The 23,922-nt window shown below is 37.5% G+C and overlaps 1 protein-coding gene across 4 annotated transcripts in view; it reads right to left on the bottom strand.

The window, feature by feature from the left end:
* The window catches only part of MAP7D1 (MAP7 domain containing 1), a 216,799-nt gene that overhangs the window by 34,499 nt on the left and 158,378 nt on the right, over positions 1-23,922 (bottom strand). For all 4 annotated transcript variants that reach the window (XM_053707015.1, XM_053707014.1, XM_053707018.1 and 1 more), the window contains 4 exons: positions 21,581-21,773; positions 17,166-17,270; positions 6,783-6,833; positions 4,061-4,124 (listed from right to left, as the gene is read on the bottom strand). In XM_053707015.1, the coding sequence (XP_053562990.1) occupies positions 4,061-4,124; positions 6,783-6,833; positions 17,166-17,270; positions 21,581-21,773 (413 nt within the window). The remainder of the gene's footprint in view (positions 1-4,060; positions 4,125-6,782; positions 6,834-17,165; positions 17,271-21,580; positions 21,774-23,922) is intronic.

The raw sequence follows: 23,922 nt of genomic DNA, 5'->3' as shown, positions 1-23,922 counted from the left end.
ACAAACAGGTTTGAGTAAAACCTCAGCCCTTGTTCCGCAATTAGAACTGGGTGGATCACTCCCATTGAATGTAGGTCTTCTACACAGCGTAAGAACGCCTCTTTCTTTGTCATGTCTGTAGACAGACGAGAAATGTGGAACCTTCCCCTTGGAGGGGAGTCCTTGAATTCTAGAAGATATCCCTGGGATACAATCTCTAAGGCCCAGGGATCATGTACGTCTCTTGCCCAGGCCTGAGCGAAGAGAGAGAGAGTCTGCCCCCTACTAGATCTGGTCCCGGATCTGGGGCTACCCCATCATGCTGTCTTGGAGGCAGCTGCAAGCTTCTGGGCCTGTTTACCCTTGTACCAGCCCTGGTAAGGTTTCCAGGCTGCCCTGGGTTGTGAAGTGATACCCTCTTGCTTTGCAACAGGGGAGGATGAAGCAAAACCGCTCCTGAAATTCCGAAAGGAACAAAAATTATTTTGTTTGTTCTTCGTCTTGAAGGACTTGTCCTGGGGGAGAGCATGGCCTTTTCCCCCAGTGATTTCTGAAATAATCTCTTTCAATTCAGGCCAGAAGAGGGTCTTTCCTTTGAAAGGGATGTTCAATAGTTTGGATTTTGACGACACATAGGCCGACCAGGACTTTAGCCATAGCGCCCTGCGCGCTAAAATGGTGAAACCTGAATTTGTTGCCGCTAACTTAGCTAGTTGGAAAGCGGCATATGTGATAAAAGAATTAGCCAGCTTAAGAGCCTTAATTCTGTCCATAATGTCCTCATATGAAGTCTCCGTCTGGAGCGCATCTTCCAGCGCCTCGAACCAGAAAGCAGCTGCAGTGGTTACAGGGACAATGCACGCAATAGGTTGGAGAAGAAAACCTTGTTGAACAAAAATTTTCTTAAGTAAACCCTCTAATTTTTTATCCATAGGGTCTTTAAAAGCACAACTGTCTTCGATTGGTATAGTTGTGCGTTTAGCAAGTGAAGAAACAGCCCCCTCCACCTTAGGGACCGTCTGCCACGAGTCCCGCATGGGGTTAGATATGGGGAACATTTTCTTAAAAACAGGAGGGGGAACGAAGGGAATAACTGGTTTATCCCACTCCCTGGTTACGATATCCGCAATCCTCATAGGGACCGGGAACACATCAGTGTAAACAGGAACTTCTAGGTACTTGTCCATTTTACACAATTTCTCTGGAACCACCATAGGGTCGCAGTCATCCAGAGTACCTAATACCTCCCTGAGCAATAAGCGGAGGTGTTCTAGTTTAAATTTAAAAGCCAACGTATCTGAGTCTGTCTGAGGAGCAACCTTTCCCGAATCGGAAATTTCTCCCTCAGACAGCACATCCCTCGCCCCCATTTCAGAGCGTTGAGAGTGTATATCGGATACGGCTACTAAAGCGTCAGAATGCTCAGAATCTGTTCTTAAAACAGAGCTATCACGCTTTTCAGGTAACACGGGCAGTTTAGATAAAAACACTGAGAGGGTATAATCCATAACTACCGCCAAGTCTTGCAAGGTAAAAGAGTTAGACGCACTAGAGGTGCTAGGCGTCGCTTGAGCGGGCGTAACTGGTTGTGACACTTGGGGAGCGGTTAACGGGCTAACCTCATTACCTTCTGTCTGAGAATCATCTTGGGCCACATTTTTAAGTGCAACAATATGTTCTTTAAAATGTATAGACATATCAGTACAAGTGGTACACATTCTGAAAGGGGTTCCACCATGGCTTCTAAACACATTGAACAAGGATTTTCCTTGGTGTCAGACATGTTTAACAGACTAGTAGTAATATAAACAGGCTTGGAAATCACTTTAATCAAGAAAAAACACACTTTGAAAAAAACGGTACTGTGCCTTTAAGAGATAAAAAAGGCACACAATTTTGCAAAACAGTGAAAAAATGCAGCAAACTTTTTACAGTATGTACCTAAAGCATTAGTAAGATTGCACCACTAGCAATAGAAATGATTAACCCCTTAATGCCCAAACCGTATCGACAGTAGTAAAAAAAAACGGTTAAAGAAATTTCAGCACCTTGCTGTGACCCTACCTTCCCTTAGGAACCAGATTTGTGGGGGAAAAACTTCTTATAGGCCCTCAAACTTCAGCAGGACCCTCCATGTGAAACAGCCTAAACTTCTAGTCAAAATAACAGCGCATCTGAGGCGCGAAATTAGGCCCCTCCCACCTCACTCCGGTGCTTGTGAGGCCTAAAGAAACACTCCCAAGTGTTTTAGTAATAGCCATGTGGGTAATAACCCCTGAAAGAAACCCAAAGGAACCTTCAAAGTGTCTCAAAAAACGATATTTTCAATAAAAAACGTTTGCCCTGAAATAGTGTCAACCAGCATAAACTAGCCCTGTTATGTAAGATTGAAATTTCATACTTAGTCTCTGAATACAGCTTACCCTCCCTCATGGGGATATTAACAGTCTTTTCTAGCATTATCACAGTCTTGTCTAGAAATAAATGTCTGAACATACCTCATTGCAGCCTTACCTGCAAACCGTTCCCCCCAACTGAAGTTCTCTTGTACTCCTCAGTCCTGTGTGGGAACAGCAGTGGATTTTAGTTACAACATGCTAAAATCATCTTCCTCCCTGCAGAAATCTTCATCCCCTTTCTGCTAGAGAGTAAATAGTACACACCGGTACCATTTAAAATAACAAACTCTTGCTTGTGGAAAATAAAAACTACAATTCTAACACCACATTCACTTTACCCTTCCGATTGCTTAGAGCCGGCAAAGAGAATGACTGGGGGGTGGAGCTAGAGGGGGAGCTATATGGACAGCTTTGCTGTGTGCTCTCTTTGCCACTTCCTGTTGGGAAGGAGAATATCCCACAAGTAAAGGATGAATCCGTGGACTGGATACACCTTACAAGAGAAAAAGATTTACTCTGAATCACTATGGTTGAAACACAAAGTTCTCAGGATTCTTGACGATAAAACAAGTCTCCTGACTTTGTAAATGTGCTACAGAATAATTTATTAAATTGAATGGGACAACAGCACATTTCAAATTCTATTAAAAGCATTTCAGCCATAATTGTTATGGTTTACACAACCTGCAGAAGCAAAAATCCCTAGCTGCACGCACCTGCGTTCCCTGACTGCTCCTAATGCAGCTGGCGATACCGACTGTGATGTTACTGACACTCAGAGCACGGTTGTGAAAGGTGAGTGCATGTGATACATACCAATATGTTCTACAGTTTGCATGTACACCAAATGCATACTTTAAAACATATTCTAATGCGATACGAACCACATACTGAAAATATTAATAGACTGTACCTTTATGGTGGAGGGTTTTAGCTCACTTGCTTAACTCACCATAAATTATTTATGATTGGTAAATAAATTTACATCTTCCTTGGAATAAACATAAAAAAACAAAAACAATAACTGTATAATTTGACAGGTAAACTAAAAAACTGATGGGACATATAGCTGCAGTTAAAGGGACAGTAACATGTAAAATTAATGATTTGTTTTACCAGCTGCAGAGTATAAAATGTATGAGAAATAGCATATTCAGGTTTTATTTGTGTATATGAATTAGCTGGTTTTGTGCTTTAAAACCACAGCCTATTACAATGGGTTGAGCTTGCAGGTAATATCAGATCTCATTATGTTATCACTGTGTGTACACATACATGCTTCTTTATCTTATAATTGTCTGGAACATCAAAGCTCAATACTTAGAACAATGGAAAATTAACATTTTATTGCTGCATCCCGCTGAGTGTAATTTCTTCTGCTGGCTGTGTTTACTTAGGCTTATCAATAGCTGAGACTCCAGTATAGAAACTTTCAGTATAGGTTGGGATACCACAGGCTAAATCGGCTATTTCAAATGCCGAAATAAGAGTTAAGAAGCTACTTGTAAACAATTTAATACACTCTAGCAGGTAAAATGGATCATTGGGAACAATTTAAAAGGGAGAAAACTTTTGTGTTAACGGTCCCTTTAATAATATCACTACCTATGCGATATGCTGGGTTACATGCCACACCTGATTAAATCTACAGCACTCCTCTCACACTGTAGCTTATTGCTTACCTTTGCTGGAGACAGACTCCTGTTTTGTCTCCTTTCCATTTAATGATTGCTTGTCTTCTTTCTTCTGCAAAGAAAACCAGTGTAGTGTCAAAACCAGATAAACCCTCACAATGAAAGTGGGGATACAATTATTGCAATTTAAAAAGGGACATTAAAGTGAAAGTTAAACCTTCATTATTAGGACGGAGCATTCGATTTTAAACAACTTTCCAATTTACTTCTATTATCAAATTTGTTTTGTTCGTTTTGTATTCTTTGTTGAAAAGCAGGTTCAGGAGCAGCAATGCACTACTGGTAGATGACTGAAAACATTTGATGTGCCAATGGCAAGAGACATTTATGTGCAACCACAGATCACCAGCTCGCTCCCAGTAGTGCACTGCTGCTCCTGGGTGTACCTAAATATACTCTTTAACAAAGGATACCCAGACAAAGAAGAAAATTTGATTGGTTGTTTAAAATTTGCATGCTCTATCCAAACCATGAAAGTTTAAAGGGACAGTCTACATCTTAGTCATCTTAAAACCTTACTTTTGATTAAGCTGCAAATAGCCTATTGCACCCTTTCTATATCATGCAGCAGTAACCGTAAAAAAGTTATTTTAAAATGAATATTGTTTCTGACCAGTTGGAAATGGCTGCCAAGCTCAGCCCACTGATGACATCACGATCTGGGCTGCATCTAGGCACTCTGCTGCAGGGTCGGCTCCAAGAGGGGGGCATTGACGGGCAATGCTCGCCCAAATGGAATGCTGTGCCCCTCAAAAAAATAATTTTTGTTATTGCATAAATAAGTGTGTCATAATTCTGGAAAGGTGGTAACCCTTGTTATGATACCAGTCACACAGCATATTGTGTGTGTATCACTGTCTCAGTGGAATAATGCTGACCTTTTACAAGCAACACACAGAAACTGTTCCCTGCACAATGTGTGCAAACCAGACTCTTACAGGGAGACTGTATAGAATAAATCTCTTACACGCAATGCCCCTTCACCTAGGGTAGCTATGACACCAGCCCCGAACTGTAAACGTTCTCAAAAAACTTTGTAAACCAGTCACTCAATGGGAACAGTTCACAAATGATACCAGCAACCACTCAGCAAATTGTGTACATATCAATCATGGTGTGGGTGTTCACATTATAGTGTGTAGCAGTCACACGCAGTAGGTGGTGTTCTCAGCATAGCGTGTCGATCTATACCAGTCACACACAGTGGGTGGTTCTTTATACAATGCCAACCTCTTGTCCAGCCCATATGCGTGTCGTGCTCAAGTTACAGTCCAATGCCTGCACTTGGCCAGCAAAACAAGCAGTAGGGGAAGGAGCCCGTCTTATTCCGACAGCAGCAGCCCACTAACTAAGGAAATGCTTCCACTTTGGCGGCCCTCAGTGGCGCACACCGGTTGCTGTATCACAGTAAGTCCCAAGCCCAGATCATGATGTCATCAGTGGGCTGAACTTGGCAGCCATTTCAAAGTGGTCAGAAACAATATTCATATTAAAATAACTATTTTTACTGTTCCTGCTGCATGATATAGAAAGAGGCGCAGAAGGCTATTTGCAGCTTAATCTAAGGTAAGACTTTAAGATGACTAAGGTGTAGACTGTCCCTTTAATTTTGACTTAATGATCCATTTAAGTTAAACAAATGAAAGGAATGAAGGAAGAGTGAAAATACAGTAGAAACATTGAAAGATGAAATATTTTAATTCAATATGAGGGTTTGAGATACAGATGTAATCTATAAATGCTGCATTTTACAAATACAGAGAACAAATTTCCAGCAGAAGAATTAACAAAACAATGTCATTAAAAATGCAGAGCTATGCATAGCTGTATGCTAGAAATTCGTTATGATTTCGATTACACTGATTGATCAAATAAAAGGATAGGACTGAAGGTTTTTATTTCCAGTAAAAAAAAAAATCCAATATTTTACATTGGACATTTTGTTAAAAGGGATTTACCAATGTTGTTAATAAACAATGGTTAAAGAGCAGTAAGCGCTGTAATGTTCTGCACAACGTACAGTTAATAAATTGATATGGAAGTAATGCATTAGTTTGATGCAATAAGGTCCCTTAAAGGGACACTGTACACTAGATTTTTCTTTGCATAAATGTGTTGTAGATGATCCATTTATATAGCCCATTTGGGAGTGTTCTTGTAACAATGTATAATTTTGCTTATTATTTAATAACATTGTGATGATTTTCAGACTCCTAACCAAGCCCCAAAATATCAAAAGTGGATGCGGGTCTTCAGAGTCCTACTGCTTTTGTTTGTGTAATGGGTCTTTTCATATGGGGGGAGTGGGCGAGTGTCTGCTCTTTCTGATTTCCCAGCCTCTTTCACTGTGTAGTCCAGGCCTAACCTCATCCACAGTGCTAAACTGGGAGCTTCCAAGTAAGTTTTTAAAAGGTTTTATACAGGATTTTTATATCACTATCTGTGCTTATTATTCTTTATAGTAGTATCTATTACATGAAGTTATATGACAAATGGTGCACACTGTCCCTTTAATACAGTGTATTACCTCTATTTCCCCTTTAAACTTGTGCATTATAGAAATAAATAGTTACAGTTTACACCCTAATAAACTGAGGATGTGTTGCACCACTACCCAAATATCAAATGACTATGAATTATATGCAGCAATGTAAACATTAGCAAAAAATGTTGCTCGATGAGGTGCGTCTGTTATGTATGAATTACTTACTTTGTCAGTAGCATCAGATTTCCTTGTTCTTTTCATGATTTCCTCAAGACGCTGAAAGAGAGAAAAAACACGATGTAGTGTGTTTTTTTTTTTTATTTGATTAATTTACTCCAGGAACAAAATATGGCCGCCACGGCTTTTAATCTCACCACCCCCACATCCAGGTCACAGATTGCTCGTCTTCTCTGCAGCTGGTCAATTTCTATACTCTGTGTGGATCCCATGTATATATTTAGGGTTCTGTATGTATGAATGTTGGTGAAACATCTTGCTCAAGAATTGCTTATTTGAGGTTTGTTTACATAAAAAGTATGTAATTTTTTGCCCCCAAACTTTTTATTTTTATTTTTTTTCAATAGCCCTGGGAGTAAGAAAAAAATATTAACGGTAGCTTCTAGAATGAAAATATTTTCACACAAAATTATATGCTTGTTTGTTTTTTGAGTGGTTACACACGTATTTGTGAAAATGCAAACAAATATATGTTTTTAGTCAAATATACAAATTCTTACTTGGTTTGATGTGGAGTTTTAAACTTGTATATGGTTTTCACGGAAAGAGCTCGTTTTTCGTTGTGTACAATATGTTTTTATATGCGTGAAACATTAGTGCTGTGATTAAATTTCTCTTTGAACAGGTTTTATCAATATGTATATACTTATTGATGGAAAATACCCATCCTATTATATAAAAGGCCAAGTGTGTTTGTCCGAAGCTGTCATGCACAGTTGAGACAGCACGAGGACAAACACACCTGGCCTTACCTGACATGCTGTTGCTTGGAAAGTGGGCGTGGTCGGGGAAGAGAGAGAAAAAGAGAGTGGGAAGAGAGAGAAAAAGAGAGGGTGAAAAGAGAGAAAAAGAGAGGGGGGGGGAGAGAGAGAGAGGGGGGAGAGAAAGAGAGAAACAGAGAGGGGGGAGAGAGAAAAAGAGAGGGGGGAGAGAGAAAAAGAGAGGGGGAGAGAGAAAAAGAGAGGGGGAGAGAGAAAAAGAGAGGGGGAGAGAGAGAGAAAAAGAGAGGGGAGGGAGAGAGAAAAAGAGAGGGGAGGGAGAGAGCAATAGAGAGGGGGAGAGAGAGCAAAAGAGAGGGGGAGAGACAGCGCACAAAAGAGGGGGGGGAGACAGAGAGCACAAAAGAGAGAACGCAAAAGAGAGGAGGGAGAGAGAGAGCGTAAAAGAGGGGGGAGAGAGAGCGTAAAAGAAGTGGGAGAGAGAGAGCGCAAAAGAAAGGGGGAGAGAGCAAAAGAGAGGGGGAGAGAGCAAAAGAGAGGAGGGAGAGAGAGAGCTAAAGAGAGGAGGGAGAGAGAGAGCAAAAGAGAGGTGGAGCGAGAGAGAGCGCAAAAGAGAGGGGAGAGAGCGCAAAAGAGAGGGGGAGAGAGGACAAAAGAGAGGGGGTAGAGAGCAAAAGAGAGGTGGAGCGAGAGAGAGAGCAAAAGAGAGCGCAAATGAGAGGGGGAGAGAGAGCAAGGGGTGGGACCGCTGTACTGCAAAAAATGGCCCGTGTGAACGGGCTTTAGGACTAGTCCTTAATATAATCAATCAGCATCTACAAATCATTAAAAAAAAAAAAAAGTTTACTTAAAACAGTTTACACTGATGACAAAACTAGCAGGAAATGTTTGTGCACAGCCAATACTCAAGTAGCAAATGTTCACTAGCTGATAACATAGCTCCCGACTGTACTGCAATTTGTGGGATAAGTGAGTGAGCTGTTGTACATTCCTGGCAGATGGCTTCTCTTTCTGAATGTATTTGCATTATGACTCTGGAGAAAGTTTCTCTAAGGGTGATTGATGGGGAAACCAGATGTGGACTCCTTGCCCATTGTGCTTAGAGGAATAGGGCTGCACCACTCTGGCGAGGCTCAAAGAAGGCGAAACGATCGTCTGGAGTTGCCATTTCCCTTGTTCAGAAAAAAATTACCTGGTATTTCAAGCCTGGACTGACCTTGTTAGGTGAGACCAGACTGACGTACTTCAGGGAAATTTTCCTCTGTGAAAAGCACAATTGGGCTAAAAGAAGCTTTTCCCAGGTGGTAACCGGGTCATGGAACAAGCTACTGAGCTGTCTGTTCCTGGCAGACTGATTTTCTTTCTAATTGTATTTGCAATTTGGGGGATACTTTTGCTAGTAGGGCTATTGAGTCTACCTACGTATGCTTTTCAACAATGGATACCAATAGAAAAAAAAGTAAAAACTTAACATAATAGATGCAAATTCAAACAACTCCTCAAATTGCATGTTCCATCTGAATCATAAAAGTTTAACTTTGTGTTTCAAGTCCCTTTATGTTCTTGATAATTAGGAGAAAAAAACTTTGTACACTGAAGTAAAAACAAATTGTTGACTGTTACATGTAATCCTAAATTTCTAAACAAACTAAATGTATCTAGAAAACATTTCCAGTCAGTTCAAACTTACTTCTATTGTCAAAATGTATTTTTTTTTCTTGGTATTCTTTTTGAAACTTAGCTCCTTCTCATTAAAGAATACCTTAGGTAGGCTCAGGCACGTGCACATGACTTGAGCACTAGATGTATAACATTGTTGCAAACAGTGATCAAGACGAGAAGTTAAAGGGACAGTAAAGTACATTATTAAAATAAAGTATGTAATTTTAAAGGGACACTGAACCCAATTTTTTTCTTTAGTGATTCAGATAGAGCATGCAATTTTAAGCAACTTTCTAATGTATTCCTATTATCAAATTTTCTTCATTCTCTTGGTATCTTTATTTGAAAAGCAAGAATGTAAGTTTAGATGCCGGCCCATTTTTGGTGAACAACCTAGGTTGTTCTTGCCGATTGGTGGATAAATTCACCCACCAATAAACAAGTGCTGTCCAGTGTACTAAACCAAAAATTGGCAAGCTCCTTAAATAAGATGCCTTATTTTTCAAATATATTAGAAAGTTGCTTAAAATGGCATGCTCTATCTGAATCACGAAAGAAAAAAATTGGGTTCAGTGTCCCTTTAAACAACTTTTCAATTTACTTCTATTATCAAATTTGCTTTGTTCTTTTAATATGTTTTTTGAAGAGTAAACCTAAGTGGACTCATAGGAGCTCAGCAGCATTAACGGTGTCTTTAGCACTATGGCAGTAGTGGCTGCAACAGTGTATAATATAACTACAAACGTTGCTGCAATCACTGCTGCCACAGAATGCTAAAGAAATGACGTGCACACTCCTGAGTTCCTATGAGCCTTCCTCGGTTTTCTCTTCAACAAAGGATATTATAAGGACAAAGCAAATTTTATAACAGATCTAAACTGAAAAGTTGTTTAAAATCGCAAACTCTAAACTATGAAAATGTAATTTTTTTTTACTTTACTGTAGCTTTAACAAAGAATACCAAAAGAAAGGCAAAAACTAGATAAAACAAGTTAATTGGGGTTTTGTTTTTTTAATATTGCACACTCTGGAACATGAAAATTTAGTTTAATTTTTATGTCTTTTTAATATTGTTGAAACACAAGAACCTTATTACAGGCTATAGATAACTTAAGTAAATATAAGAGACACTCATCAGATTAGCTGATGGTTGTGGTGTAACTCACTTAAAGGGACACTGAACCCAAATTTGTTCTTTCGTGATTCAGATAGAGCATGCAATTTTAAGCAACTATCTAATTTACTCATATTATCAACGTTTCTTTGTTCTCTTGCTATCTTTATTTGAAAAAGGAGTTATCTAAGCTTTTTTCTTGATTCAGACCTCCGGACAGCAGTTTTTGATTGGTGGATGAATTTATCCACCAATCAGCAAGGACAACCTAGGTTGTTCACCAAAAATGGGCCGGCATCTAAACTTACATTCTTGAATTTCAAATAAAGATACCAAGAGAATAAAGAAAAATTGATAATAGGAGTAAATTAGAAAGTTGCTTAAAATGTCATGCTCTATCTGAATCACAAAAGAAAAAAAAATGGGTTCAGTGTCCCTTTAAGGGGACAGTAAACACCTTGGGAGTTTTTTTTGTGTAACAAAACAATTTTGCACTATATTTTCATTATTTATTTTTTCCCTTTTTTATGTAATTTAGCTTTGAAAATTGAACAATTTCTAATTCTCAGAACATGAAATGCTCCTGATGACTTCTCAAGGCCAACCCTGCTACATATGTCCATAATTGGCTTTTACTGATAACAACTGCAAAACAATTTCCTACTAACTTTATGAAAGGGGCTAGCCTTGTTGTCTGTGGGGTAAAGCTCAGATTGTCTCCACCAAACAAGGCAAATGATGGGTGGAGTTTAGCTATTAAAAAATAATTACAGCAAAAAAGTATGTTCATTTGTTTTAAAAAAAAAACATTATGACTTGGCTGATGTTATTCTTTAGCAACACAACTGAAGTGCATTGTGATTACAAGGTGTTTACTGTCCCTTTAAAGAAATAAAAATAGACTATCACATACACTGACACGATTACCTTGAAACAACATAGCTGTAAGGCTTTGGTTATCAGGGAGGTATACAGGTACTTGCCCTGCACAAATAAGGGGAAAGTTATAGATAAAGGCCTTAAATATTCATTGGTGTGTATAACTTTACTTATATATGTTTATAAAATAAAGCACAGCAAGTTTGTACGGGGGAAAAAAATAATGACGTTTCCTCCATCGTTTTGCTTAAAGGGACACTGAACCCACATTTGTTTCTTTCATGATTCAGATAGAGCATGCAATTTTAAGCACTTTTCTAATTTACTCCTATTATCAATTTTTCTTCATTCTCTTGCAATCTTTATTTTAAAAGCAAGAACCATTTTTGGTTCACAACCTGGGTTGTCCATGCTGATTGGACAGCACCAATAAACAAGTGGTGTCCAGTGTTCTGAAACAAAAATTGGCTGGCTCCTTAGCTTAGATGCCTTCTTTTTCAAATAAAGATAGCAAGAGAACTAAGAAAAATTGATAATAGGAGTAAATTAGAAAGTTGCTTAAAATGGCATGCTCTATCTGAATCATGAAAGCAAAAATTTGGGTTTAGTATCCCTTTAAAGGGACAATGCCTTTATTACCCATTCTCCAGTTTTGCATACCCAACACAGTTATATTAATATACTTTTTACCTCTGTGATTATCTTGTATCTAAGCATCTTCTGACAGCCCCCGATCACATGATTTTTATTTTATTATCTATTGACTTGCATTTTAGCCAATGAGTGCTGTGTTGTGCTGAACACAATGTTATCTATATGGCCCACATGAACTAGCAGTCCCCTGTTGTGAAAAGCTAATAAAAAAAGCATGTGATCAGAGGCTGTCTTTAGTGGCTTAGAAACAGGCAGAAATTTAGAGATTTAAATGTTATAAAGTATATTAATATATCCATGTTGGTTGTGCAAAGCTGGGAATGGGTAGTAAAGGCATTGTCTATCTTTTTAAACAATAACAATTTTAATGTAGATGCCTGTGTCTAAGCAAACCATATTTAATAGATATCAACCAATTGGATTAGGTTTGAAGCACAGATAGATCATTTGTATTTTGACCTAATTTATATGTAAGCTTTAAAGGGACAGTTAACCCACAATATAAATTATTTTTAAATGAAAGAAGCTACTCTTTTATATATGAGTGTGATGTGATGAGTGTGGATTTATTGTTTCAATTATGTTTCCTTATTTGAGTTTTTTTTTTTTAAATACAGTGTTTTCTTTTATATAGCTTACCTCTTCCCCGCTGAAACTTTTATATATGCACGTCTTGTACAGAGTTGCAGTCTCGTTCCCTTCACTAGCCCTCAAAGTAACGTCACCTGAAGTGTGCCATACACCCCTAAAAACCTTTCTCCCTTGAGAGTGGGTGACAACTTTAGTTCATGTTATATGTAAAGTCTCCGGCACTATTACCCACGTCATCACCTATGTGTTAATACATGGTAATGCACATACTACATCTGCTGCACGCACACTGTATTGAGTGCGTGATCAATATGGATAGCATGAATATTATAAGTTATCCTAGACGTGCTTGCAACCTGTCTTTTGAAATATTTTGAATACATTAGAAATAAAGTGTTTGACATTTTAGAAGCTTGGTGAGCCGCCATATAGTTTTTTGCTAGTATTCTGTGTATCCTATCAGCTATGGAATGTGCTCCTGAGAATTTTAAATCTTTGATGTGGGGACACAGAGTGGTCTGCAGACAGTGAGAGGGCTGGTGATCCGTGCCGGCTACATTACCAACGGCTGCAGCGTGGGTGAGACTGCATACATGTGAGCAGTGAATGCCCTAAGGGGACCCTTTAAGAAAGGCCATACCCATCAGAGCCACTGAGGTTGGGAATCCGGCAGTGCTACGGAACCTGCAGTTAGGCTATGTGCAGTAATTGCAAGTGAAGCTTGATTATTTTGCATACCTCCTTATGATTTGTGGGGGGCGTGCTACATGGTATTCTTTGCCAAGTCCTTTCATGAGGGCATCCCAGGAACATTCTATACAACCATTTAGGATAAAACTTATAAAGGTAAAAATATTCATTTTTTGTTCCATGTATATGTTACTGTTTTTGCCTCCATTTTTTCTTTACTGTTATTGATGCTACATATATGGCTTTCTTAAGTGAACTGGTCCTTTAAAGGGACACTGTACACTAGATTTTTCTTTGCATAAATGTTTTGTAAATAATCCATTTATATAGCCCATCTGGCAGTGTTTTTGTAACAATGTATAGTTTTGCTTATTTTTTAAGATATTCAGACTCCTAACCAAGCCCCACAGTGTCAGATGTATACATGCGTTTACAGACTCCTGCAGGTTTCTGTTTATGGTATCTGTCTTTTCATATGCAGGGTAGGTGGGGGGGGGGGGAGTGTCTGCTCTTTTTGTTTACCAAGCCCCTTTTACTGGGTGTACCAGTCTAACCTCATCAACAGAGCTAAACTGGGAGTTTCTAAGTAAGTTTTTAAAAGGTTTCATACTGGATGTGTATATCAGTATCTGTGTATATTCTTCTTTAGAGTAGTGTCTATTACATGCAGTTATATGAAAATTGGTCTATAGTGTCCCTTTAATAAGGTAGCTGTCCTATTAGCTCTGTGAGCTTATTCAAATAAATGGGCAATGACTATATATCCATTCTCTAACTGCCAGTGGAAATATATAATAAACAGCCAATGACCTACATATCCATTCTCTGCCAATGAGCCGCATAACTAGTCTCTAATGTAACATCAATGCTTTCCATGTCCAGTCTTTAAAATGCCATTAGAGTGGAAAATTGACATGCTCTAATTTGTTAGAGCATGTAATTTCATCACTTGGCACCCTGCAACTCTGTTTAACCTTCGCAAAGGGGTCAGAAACGTAGTTAAAGTACCACTTGCGAGGCACAGAGAACTGCTGGTCCCGACCAGAAACTGCTAGTGAAGCAATTGGCAGTCACAGAATTACAACTGTGTCATGCAACTATAACCAATTATCAACAATAATAATAAAGTGTATAAAAAGAACTATTAAATCTCTCACAAGCAAGAAAGATTTAAAATATATATATATATTTCTAATCTAAAAGAATAAGCGCACAAAGAATCTTCTCATAGCATAGTCTTTTTAATAAAGATTATACATATAAACAACACTTTCAAAAACCCCTTAGGGTGGGTACTCGCATAGGAGACCTCAATCACACAAAGCCTCTGACAAAGCAGAATCACTCTGTGAAGCGCGATAGGCCACGCCCACCTTACGCCACGGTGCAAGACGCCAATCTGGATACACGCTACATGGTAGCAACTTTGTAACAGCTCTTAATATATTTTTTCATGTATACTTTTTATTGATATTAACCATTTGGCTGCGATTGGAAAACATACATTGGGAGAGTAACCCACAGCGGATATCTTCTGAGTTGCAGTCACAGATTTACAGCTTGCTTTAGGAAATCTTTTGCCTTTACAGTGAAACATCTTGTTACACCCATTGTGGTGGATATGTGTACACCTTACCTCATTTTGATTAAGGTCTCCTATGTGAGTACCCACCCTAAAGGGTTTTTGAAAGTGTTGTTTATATGTATAATCTTTATTAAACAGACTATGCTATGAGAAGATTCTTTGTGCGCTTATCTTTTTAGATTGTAAACGTTTTACTTTTGAACTCCGGAGAACGTACAGGAGGATTCACCTTAAAGGGACATTAAACACTTTGAGATGGTAATATAAAATGATAAATTGTATATAATAAAACAACTCTGCAATATACTTTCATTATTTATTTGTCCTCTTTGCCTGTAATTCCATTCTGAAATTGTGAGCTTTTCAGTTCCTGTTAGAAATGGAAGTGCAGAACACTGTTAAATCCAGCACAACCATTGGCTGCACACTCTAGTGACCTATGTATAACTGACCCTAATTGGCCACAGCAGAGAAGGTAACACAAGTTACAACATGGCAGCTCCCAGTGTTTTATAGACACTAAAACTTTACACTTATTTTGTCACTTTTTAAACAACTAATGAAACTTTAAAAAATACATCTACATGTTAGTCATGGACTAATCTTTTCTTTGAATGCATCATGCTATCTAGCGTGTATTTAGTGTTTAATGTCCCTTTAAAGCTGTCGTTTCTTCTCAGATCCATAGAAGACAGGAACACTGCATTTCTAGATAAGACTGTTTATCCTATCATCGATTTTGGATATGCATGCTTAAATTATTACTGAAATGTTCATATGTGCCAATTATTATATTAGTGCAGTTAAAATCATTAGAAGGTCTTGGAATACTTCTAGCATTAAAATATAATAGACAACTGATTTTCATTGCTACGCATTTAAGTATCTAATTACTAGGACATGCTACTTTATTAATTGTGCATAATTAAATATGGAGACGTTGAATCATTAGCCTGCAAAAAAAAGAAAAAGCTTTGAACCAAGTATCTAATATAATTAACTGATAAAGCACTTCGCTCCAGTAAACTCTCAAAATGATCAACTGTCCGTAGAAGTGAAAGCATATGATGAAAACCAAATCACTGGGAAGGTCACAGTCTTCACCTATAGATTTGTAGGAGTTGTCAGCCAGTGAGCTTTATACCACAGTATCAGTTGTACACGTTCATGTCGTCCTAGTCCCAATTTCAATTTAAAAAAAGCTTTTAGCAAAAAATATTTTTATCGAAGCACATTTTAACAAGTTTGATTTCTGTTCTTTCATATACACAATAAGTTTATTTAAAATACATTGTGTCATTCTAACACTGGCAATGCTGCTTGTGTGAGATGCCTGCACTCCGGTGTGAACGATCACATCTATTGAGCCTTTGTTCTAATCAAATATGTCAGACCTATAATTTTAAAGATTTAAAGTGATGGCAAACTCTCTCCTTTTTAAAAAAAACAAACTGCAATGTTAGTGATATTTTAGATGAAGTTTAATTCATCAGTTGCAATGAAGTTGCGCTATAACTAACTTGTTAATACAGATATATAATTCAAATACCCCCTGCTCCAGTTTGGATTGTTGTCCAATCAGCGCTCTACAGGTGAAACTTTAAAAATTTGAATATTGTGCAAAAGTTCATTTATTTCACTAATGCAACTTAAAAGGTAAAACTAATATATGAGATAGACTCATTACATGCAAAGCAAGATAGTTCAAGCTGTGATTTGTCATAATTGTGATGATTATGGCTTACAGCTCATGAAAACCCCAAATCCACAATGTCAGAAAATTAGAATATTATATGCAATCAATAAAACAAGGATTGTACATAGAACGATCTCGGACCTCTGAAAAGTATAAGCATGCATACTGTATGTATTCAGTACTTGGGGTTTGGGCCCCTTTTGCAGCAATTACTGCCTCAATGCGGTGTGGCATGGAAGCTATCAGCCTGTGGCACTGCTGAGGTGTTATGGAAGAATCAATCATCACAATTATGACAAATCACGACTTGAACTATCTTGCTTTGCATGCAATGAGTCTCTCTCATATATTAGTTTCACCTTTTAAGTTGCATTAGTGAAATAAATTAACTTTTGCATGATATTCTAATTTTTCGAGTTTCACCTGTAGCTACAACAAAAGTGCCATATGGTAGAGCGCTAATTGGACAACAATTACAAACCTTTATCTCACAGAAAAATTGACTTTTGAAGTAGGCGACGGAGCGGGGGTATTTGAATTTTATTTCTGGATTAAAAAGTAAGTTATAGCGCATCTTCATTTAATGTATCCATATGTAAACCATGTATATGTAAACATTAAAGAATTGTATAAATATACTTAAAGACTACAATATTATAAGAGATTTTGTTATAAAATTAATAGGTAGATACTTAGGTGAATCTTTTTGGTGTGCTTAGTTATTTTTTTGTTTCAGCGTTTCCATTTTGGGACAATTCTGCTCTTAAATGTCAAAACGTACCTTTTTACGCTCCAGCCGCTCTCGTTCCTCTCTCTGGAAATGCTGTTCTCTTTCCAGTCTCTGCCTCTCTAATTCTTCACGGGCCTTGGTGTCTGCTTCCTCCTTCTGGAAAAATAGTCATACATACATTAATAAAACTTAGTATGATGAAGGGGTGAGATCCCCAAAATGTCACAGATCTAATTGTATGATTTGTCCACAATAAAGCACATGAAAAAATCCAGTGAGTGCAAGCCTTTCTTGAACTATTCAGGACTGCACCCAAGCCGTTGTTTGGATGGTGAGAGTGTGCTCCGCTGGACTATAATAAATTAATAAAATGTATAGAAATTCTATTTAATTTTGTTATATGGAATATATGGAAAAAGGTAGTATAGTTTGAATGGTCACCTCAGCCATGTTTACCTGGACACTTATGAGTTACGCATGCTGCAGGGTACGAAAGGCGGAACATGTATTATGCCTCTGGACATCACATGAAAAGTGCTTATGAACAGCACAATACATGTTCCTCCCTGCACACCCTGCAGCATGTGTAACTCATAAGTATCCAGGAACACATGGCAGAGGTGGCAGTCTTAAAGGGACAGTATACACTCATTTTCATATAACTGCATGTAATAGACACTACTATAAAGAATAAGATGCACAGATACTGATATAAAATTCCAATATAAAAGCTCTGTCAGTGAAAAGGTAGTTGGAAAGCCCACTGCAAGTGGGAAATAAGACACTCCCCCATCCCCCTTCTTTTGCATATGAAAAGACCCTTTACACAAACAGGAGCAAGCTGGAGAAGGTAGCTGACGGTATTCACATAAAACTTTGGGGCTTGGTTAGGAGTCTAAAAATCAGAGCAATGTTATTTAAAAATAAGCAAAACTATACATTTTTAAAAAAAACTTTATGGGCTATATAAATAGATCATCTACAAAACATTTATGCAAAGAAAAAATGAGTGTATAATGTCCTTTTAAGTATAGTACATAATAACTACAATATCCTTTTAAAACAGCTTCCCTATTGGATAGTATAGTATCTCATCCAGAAGATAAATAGTTATCAATCACATTTATATATTGGGGTCCTCTCCAGGGTCTCTATCATTAGATAGTTTTATAGAACAAAAATTTTACATTAGCTATTTAAAATGTAAAACAGATGAGTCAACATTTAAACTTTAATTTCCTCATTTCAATTTTTCTTTCTTAAAACTGTTTCAATAACAAGAAAGTTTGGCAAACATTCAACAAAAAAGTGTCCAAAATTATTTTCCAAACGTATCAAAATCCATAGCACCCAAAAAATCTAATTCCATACTCTCTTTTACATCAAAACTTATATCTACCATCTGCCACTAGGTTCAGCAAGATAGTTTAATAAATAAGTGCAATAAGGTAATATGTTAAACTTCGGTTGCATATGAAGTTATAGCTATAGTAATCTAGAAAGTAAGCAAGTTAAAAACCCGGTCAAGACCCTGACAAAATTTTTTTTGTAACAATAATAATAATAATACTAATAATAATAAGAGGATTGAATGAGATCTGCCTGTGAAAAGGGTCAGCGAATGGCAGCAAACTGTTTATAATCTGACCCTAAGTAGGAACACTTGTGAAAATGTAAAGGACCAACTATGGGTTAGATTGCTAGGGGATCACTATTTATAGCTCCCTCTCGCCCGCTAACTCCGCTAGAAGTAAGCATTTTGCATGTGTTGGGTAGCGCTCGTATTACAAGTTGAAAGTAAAACGTTTTCGCTCTCACACTAACCTGACCGCGTTAACATATTACCCCATAGAAGTGAATTTAACAAGAAAAGTAGAAAAAAACAACAACACCTTACTCGCATGCAAACCCGATCACAAGTGCGCTAACCTGACATGAAAACACACACACATATATAAAATTATTTATATATAGGTATAGATATATACAGATATATATAGGAATTTATATTTATAAATACTTGCAACATATTCTGCTAAATACTGTGAAATATTTACAGTAAATACATAAACACTTTATTAAATATGAATATTGCATACATATGTATTTTCATGATTTTATCTACCTGACTGTAAAGGCCTCCAATGCACATATATATATATATATATATATATATATATATATATATATATATATATATATATATATATATAAACATGTATTTATGTGTATATATGTCTGTAAATATATATATATATATATATATATATATATACACACATACATACACACACACACATATACAGTACATACATATATATATATATATATATATATATATATATATATATATATATATATATATATATATACACACACACACACACATACAGTATATATATATATATATATATATATATATATATATATATATATACACACACACACACTATTAGACAGTGTTATTTTGAGTGTAACTGTATTTTTAAATGTATTTTTGATGTGTTTTGTGCCACTTTTTATTCTAGTGTAACAGTTAACCAGAACTCTGAGGTTGTTCTATCCCGACGCATTTTAAATTAAATTGCACTCAAGCGATCACGTTTACTTTCAACCTGTAGTATGCGTGCTACTTATGATGCGCACAAGCTGCCGCGATAAACCCGATATCGATTGCGAGCAACTTTTAACGTGTCACTCATACACTTGCACAAGAGAACCTGCAGTCAGGACTTATCAAGCAGCCGTCATCTCGTCCGACTGGGGAAATTGACAGTTCCTGTTGCGCGTGATTGGTTATGAGCGGACAGGAAACGGGGTTGCACACAAGAGCAAAGGAGCGTTCGTGTGCAATGTTAAATTCCGGCAGCGGTTTGCTGCTCGTCAGAGGAGAGCTCGGACAGACAGGGGCGAATATGTACGCCACTGTCTGTCATGGATTGATAAATCAAGCTCTAAGTAACAATGTTTATAAGAACACGGAGGACTGACGAAGAAGGCACATTTGTGAAAATCAGGCTAAGTAGGAATATTTTGAAAAAGTGGAGGACAGTGCCTCTTTTCAAAAAATTAGGAACAGTTCCAGTAGAGGGCAGTAGGATATCATATTCCTATCAAATGATGCTACACTACAGCACATAGTGACGGCTAGTCATGCACAAGTGGCAATCTGTCACATGAAAACGGCCAATGTCAGTCTGAGGACAATGACATTGAAATTAACTTATCTACCACTACAGAATATTACTGGAATAAGTTGGAGAATTTTCTTATTTTGTATGTCCTCAGATACAATATATAATATAGTAAATAGGTGAAATAATGTACCCATACTGCATAAAGAAAGCTAGAATCAGTCTGAATCAAGGAGATACGGTGTTATTGAATGTTACATCACACATAGAAATACAATGCGGTTTTGTTTTGTTTTCTCAACTGATGAAAGTGTCATTTAAAGCAGCTCCAATGTTTACTTAGATCAAGGAAAGTACGTGAGGCGGTGATAAAAAACACTGCAGCTTTGTCCTGTTCCTATCTCTGTCATATGAACTGTAAGCAGGATGCTTGTGTATGATTACCACCTCCATCATCACAACTCCTCCTCCAACCATAAAATGCACAGAAACATTCTGACCTTTGTTTAACTCCTTCCTTGCTGAAAAGAGGAAGCTCAATTAACCATTTTACCACTAGGGGCTAGATTTATCAAGCAAGGGCGGACAGGGGCGTACTTATGTGCCCCTGTCCACCCCAGCTTGCCTCTGGCGAGCAGCAATCTGCTAGTAGAATTAACCCTTTGGCTGCTAAGCCATTTCCCACCTGGGTGCTAATATTTTCTTTTGATTTTTTTATTTTTGAATTATTTTTTTTTTAACTTTATTTATTTTTACAGACCCCCAAGACTTACACTGTTGGAAAGGTTAGGCGATTACCTTCCTTTCCAACAGTGGGTCTTGGGGGTCTGTAGCTGCTTAGATGCCTAAGATACAGGCTTCTAAGCAGCATGCCCCCTCCTCCTATACTTAACATTGTTAAGTATAAATAAAGTTGCGCGGTGACGTCATCACGTAATTGCACGTGACGTCACCGCGCATCACGTGAAGCCCCGGCGATGCCTGTCACTCTACAGGCACGATCCCCGTGGTAGCAGCAGTAAGGAGCCCCCAGATCTCCCTCAAGGTGGTTGAGTGCTCATGACGGCTCTGAGCCGTCATTAGCACCAGAGTGAGAAACTCTGTGACGGCTCAGAGCCGTCATTAGCACTCAAAGGGTTAAACATTGTGCACGAGTGCTATTTTGCGCTCTTGGAGAAGAGGTTAGGGAAGCAGCTGTCCGATGACCGCTGCCTGATAAATACTGACTGCAGGTTCTCTTGTGAGAACCTGCAGTCATAGGGAGGAAAAGGGCTTGATAAATTGAGCCTTTAGTGCAATGCTTTTCAATCCCTAACAGCTTTGTCCTCTCACCTGTTTCTGTAGGCGCTCCATCTCCTCCTTTTCTGCTTTGGCTTTCTCCTCGGCTTCTCTCCTTTCTTTTTCCTCCTCAAGAAGTCGCCTCTCCTCTTCCTCCTTTCTCCGCTGTTCTTCAAGGAGCCTGGCCTCTGCCTCCCTCTGCAGCCTCTCCTCAGCCGCCCTCTGAGCGGCCTCCTCCCGTGCTTGTCTGAATAAGCAAAGATCTTACAATCAGACATGTAAACACATTGTAATCCTCTCAATGTTCTCAGCTGAATACACGAAGAGGGCAATAAAAATACGCCCCTTTAAACATGTTTACCTTATCACACTTGCTATACCTTATAAGAGCCAGAAAAAAAAACATAAGCTACTACACTGATCACTGTTCTAAGCAATTATTTTTAGCATGTTGTAGGGTCATTTAAACTAAGAAACTGCAATATGCAATAGGGTCCTCAGTGAGGTATCAGGATCCATTAATGAGCAATTACATAAAACTTAACGGGACACTCAGGTTTTATTAAATTTTCATGATTCAGATACAGCATGTAATTTTAAACAAATTTCCAATTTACTTCCATTAAAAAAACATGCACAGTCTTTTTATATTTACACTTTTTTTGAGTCACCAGCTCCTACTGAGCATGTGCAAGAACTCGACTAGACGTATATGCATTTGTGATTGGCTGATTGCTATCACATGGTACAGGGGGAGTGGAAATATACATAACTTTGAAATGTGTTAAAAAAAGAATCTACTACTCATTTGAAATTCAGAGTAAATGCTATTGTATTGTCTTGCATTTGTTGATTATGAAAACCTGCTGTGTTTACTGGTCCTTTAAGATAAAATAAAGCATTGTGTTTTGTAGTTTGTGGTAAATGTTCTCTTAATTTAACATGTATGTAGCTCGCTTTAGTAATATGTACTATGGCTGTTTACTGTCCCTTTAAGGAATTAACGAAAGCTTAATTTAGAATACCCAGAACACAATAATTCAAATCAAAGACAGTAATGATATGCATCTTTTTTTATCAACTGGTAACAATGAATATACAAACATATGAGAGCCTGGTGTGGCCTATCCACTAAATGATTTTTTTCAAGAGTCTAAACCTTCTATAAAAATGAGTATAAAGAAAAACTGTAATAAGCGTTTAAGACTAACATTGAATTAAAATGAATATACAAATGATAGAACCCCATTAAAGGCTTTATGTATGAATGTATAGTATTCTACTAGTAAATAGATCATCAGCTCTTAATGAACCTTTCACAATGACAGCTTTAAATTATACATCTGATGTATTTTGACAGCCTGGGTATTTGTAGAAATGGGGAGTATTTGGGTCACAGAGAAGGGGTACCCCAATGCTTGCTCTCTTTGTTTTTTTTAATAGCCAGATGAAGATTGTAACAGATACTGAAATGCTGAAGGTAAAGATGCCACTCTGAAAAGTGCCTGATAGTGTATTAAAGGGACAGTCTACTCCAGAATTGTCATTGTTTAAAAAGATAGATAATCCCTTTATTACCCATTCCCCAGTTTTGCATAACTAACACTGGTATATAACTGTGGTATACACATTTTACTTCTATGATTACCTTGTATCTAAGCCTCTGCAGGCTCCCCCCTTATTTCAGTTCTTTGACAGAATTGCATTTTAGCCAATCAGTGCCGTCATATGTAACTTCACTGGAGGGAGCACATTATCTATATAGCACACTTGAACTAGCACTGTCTAGCTGTAAAAAAATACTGTCAAAATGCCCGGAGATGACAGGCGGCCTTCAAGGGCTTAGAAATGACCATATGAGCCTACCTAGGTTTAGCTTTCAACAAAGAATACCAAGAGAACAAAACAAATTTGATGATGATAAAAGTAAATTAGAAAGTTGATTAAAATAGTGTGCCCTACCTGAATCATGAAAGTTTAATTTTGACTAGACTGTCCTTTTAATAAGATCATCACAGAAACTCTGCAATAATTACTTGTACCCTGTAAAATGTACTGGAAAGTATTAAAAGGGACAGTAAACACCTTTAGAAATTTATATAAAAAGTTTAGTTATACACAGTAAAACAACTTTGCAATATAAATTAGTTCTGAAAATTGTGGATTTTCTAATCGTCATCGCTGGAAATGCACACTGCAGAATTCTCAAGGCTAGCCCTGCAACATTCATTTTCTTAATTGGTTTAAGCAGATAACAACTAATTTAAAAATGTACTTTAAACTAAGGTAATGACTGTGACTAGTCTTTTAATGTGCAGACTCTGATTATCTCCTCTCAATAGGACAAATGGTGGGTGGAGTTTGGCTATTAGAAACAATTTCAGCAAACAAGATGT

This window comes from Bombina bombina, chromosome 3 (assembly GCF_027579735.1).
Source record: "Bombina bombina isolate aBomBom1 chromosome 3, aBomBom1.pri, whole genome shotgun sequence".
Taxonomy (NCBI): Eukaryota; Metazoa; Chordata; class Amphibia; order Anura; family Bombinatoridae; genus Bombina; species Bombina bombina.
This window is presented reverse-complemented; position numbering and strand designations above follow the sequence as displayed.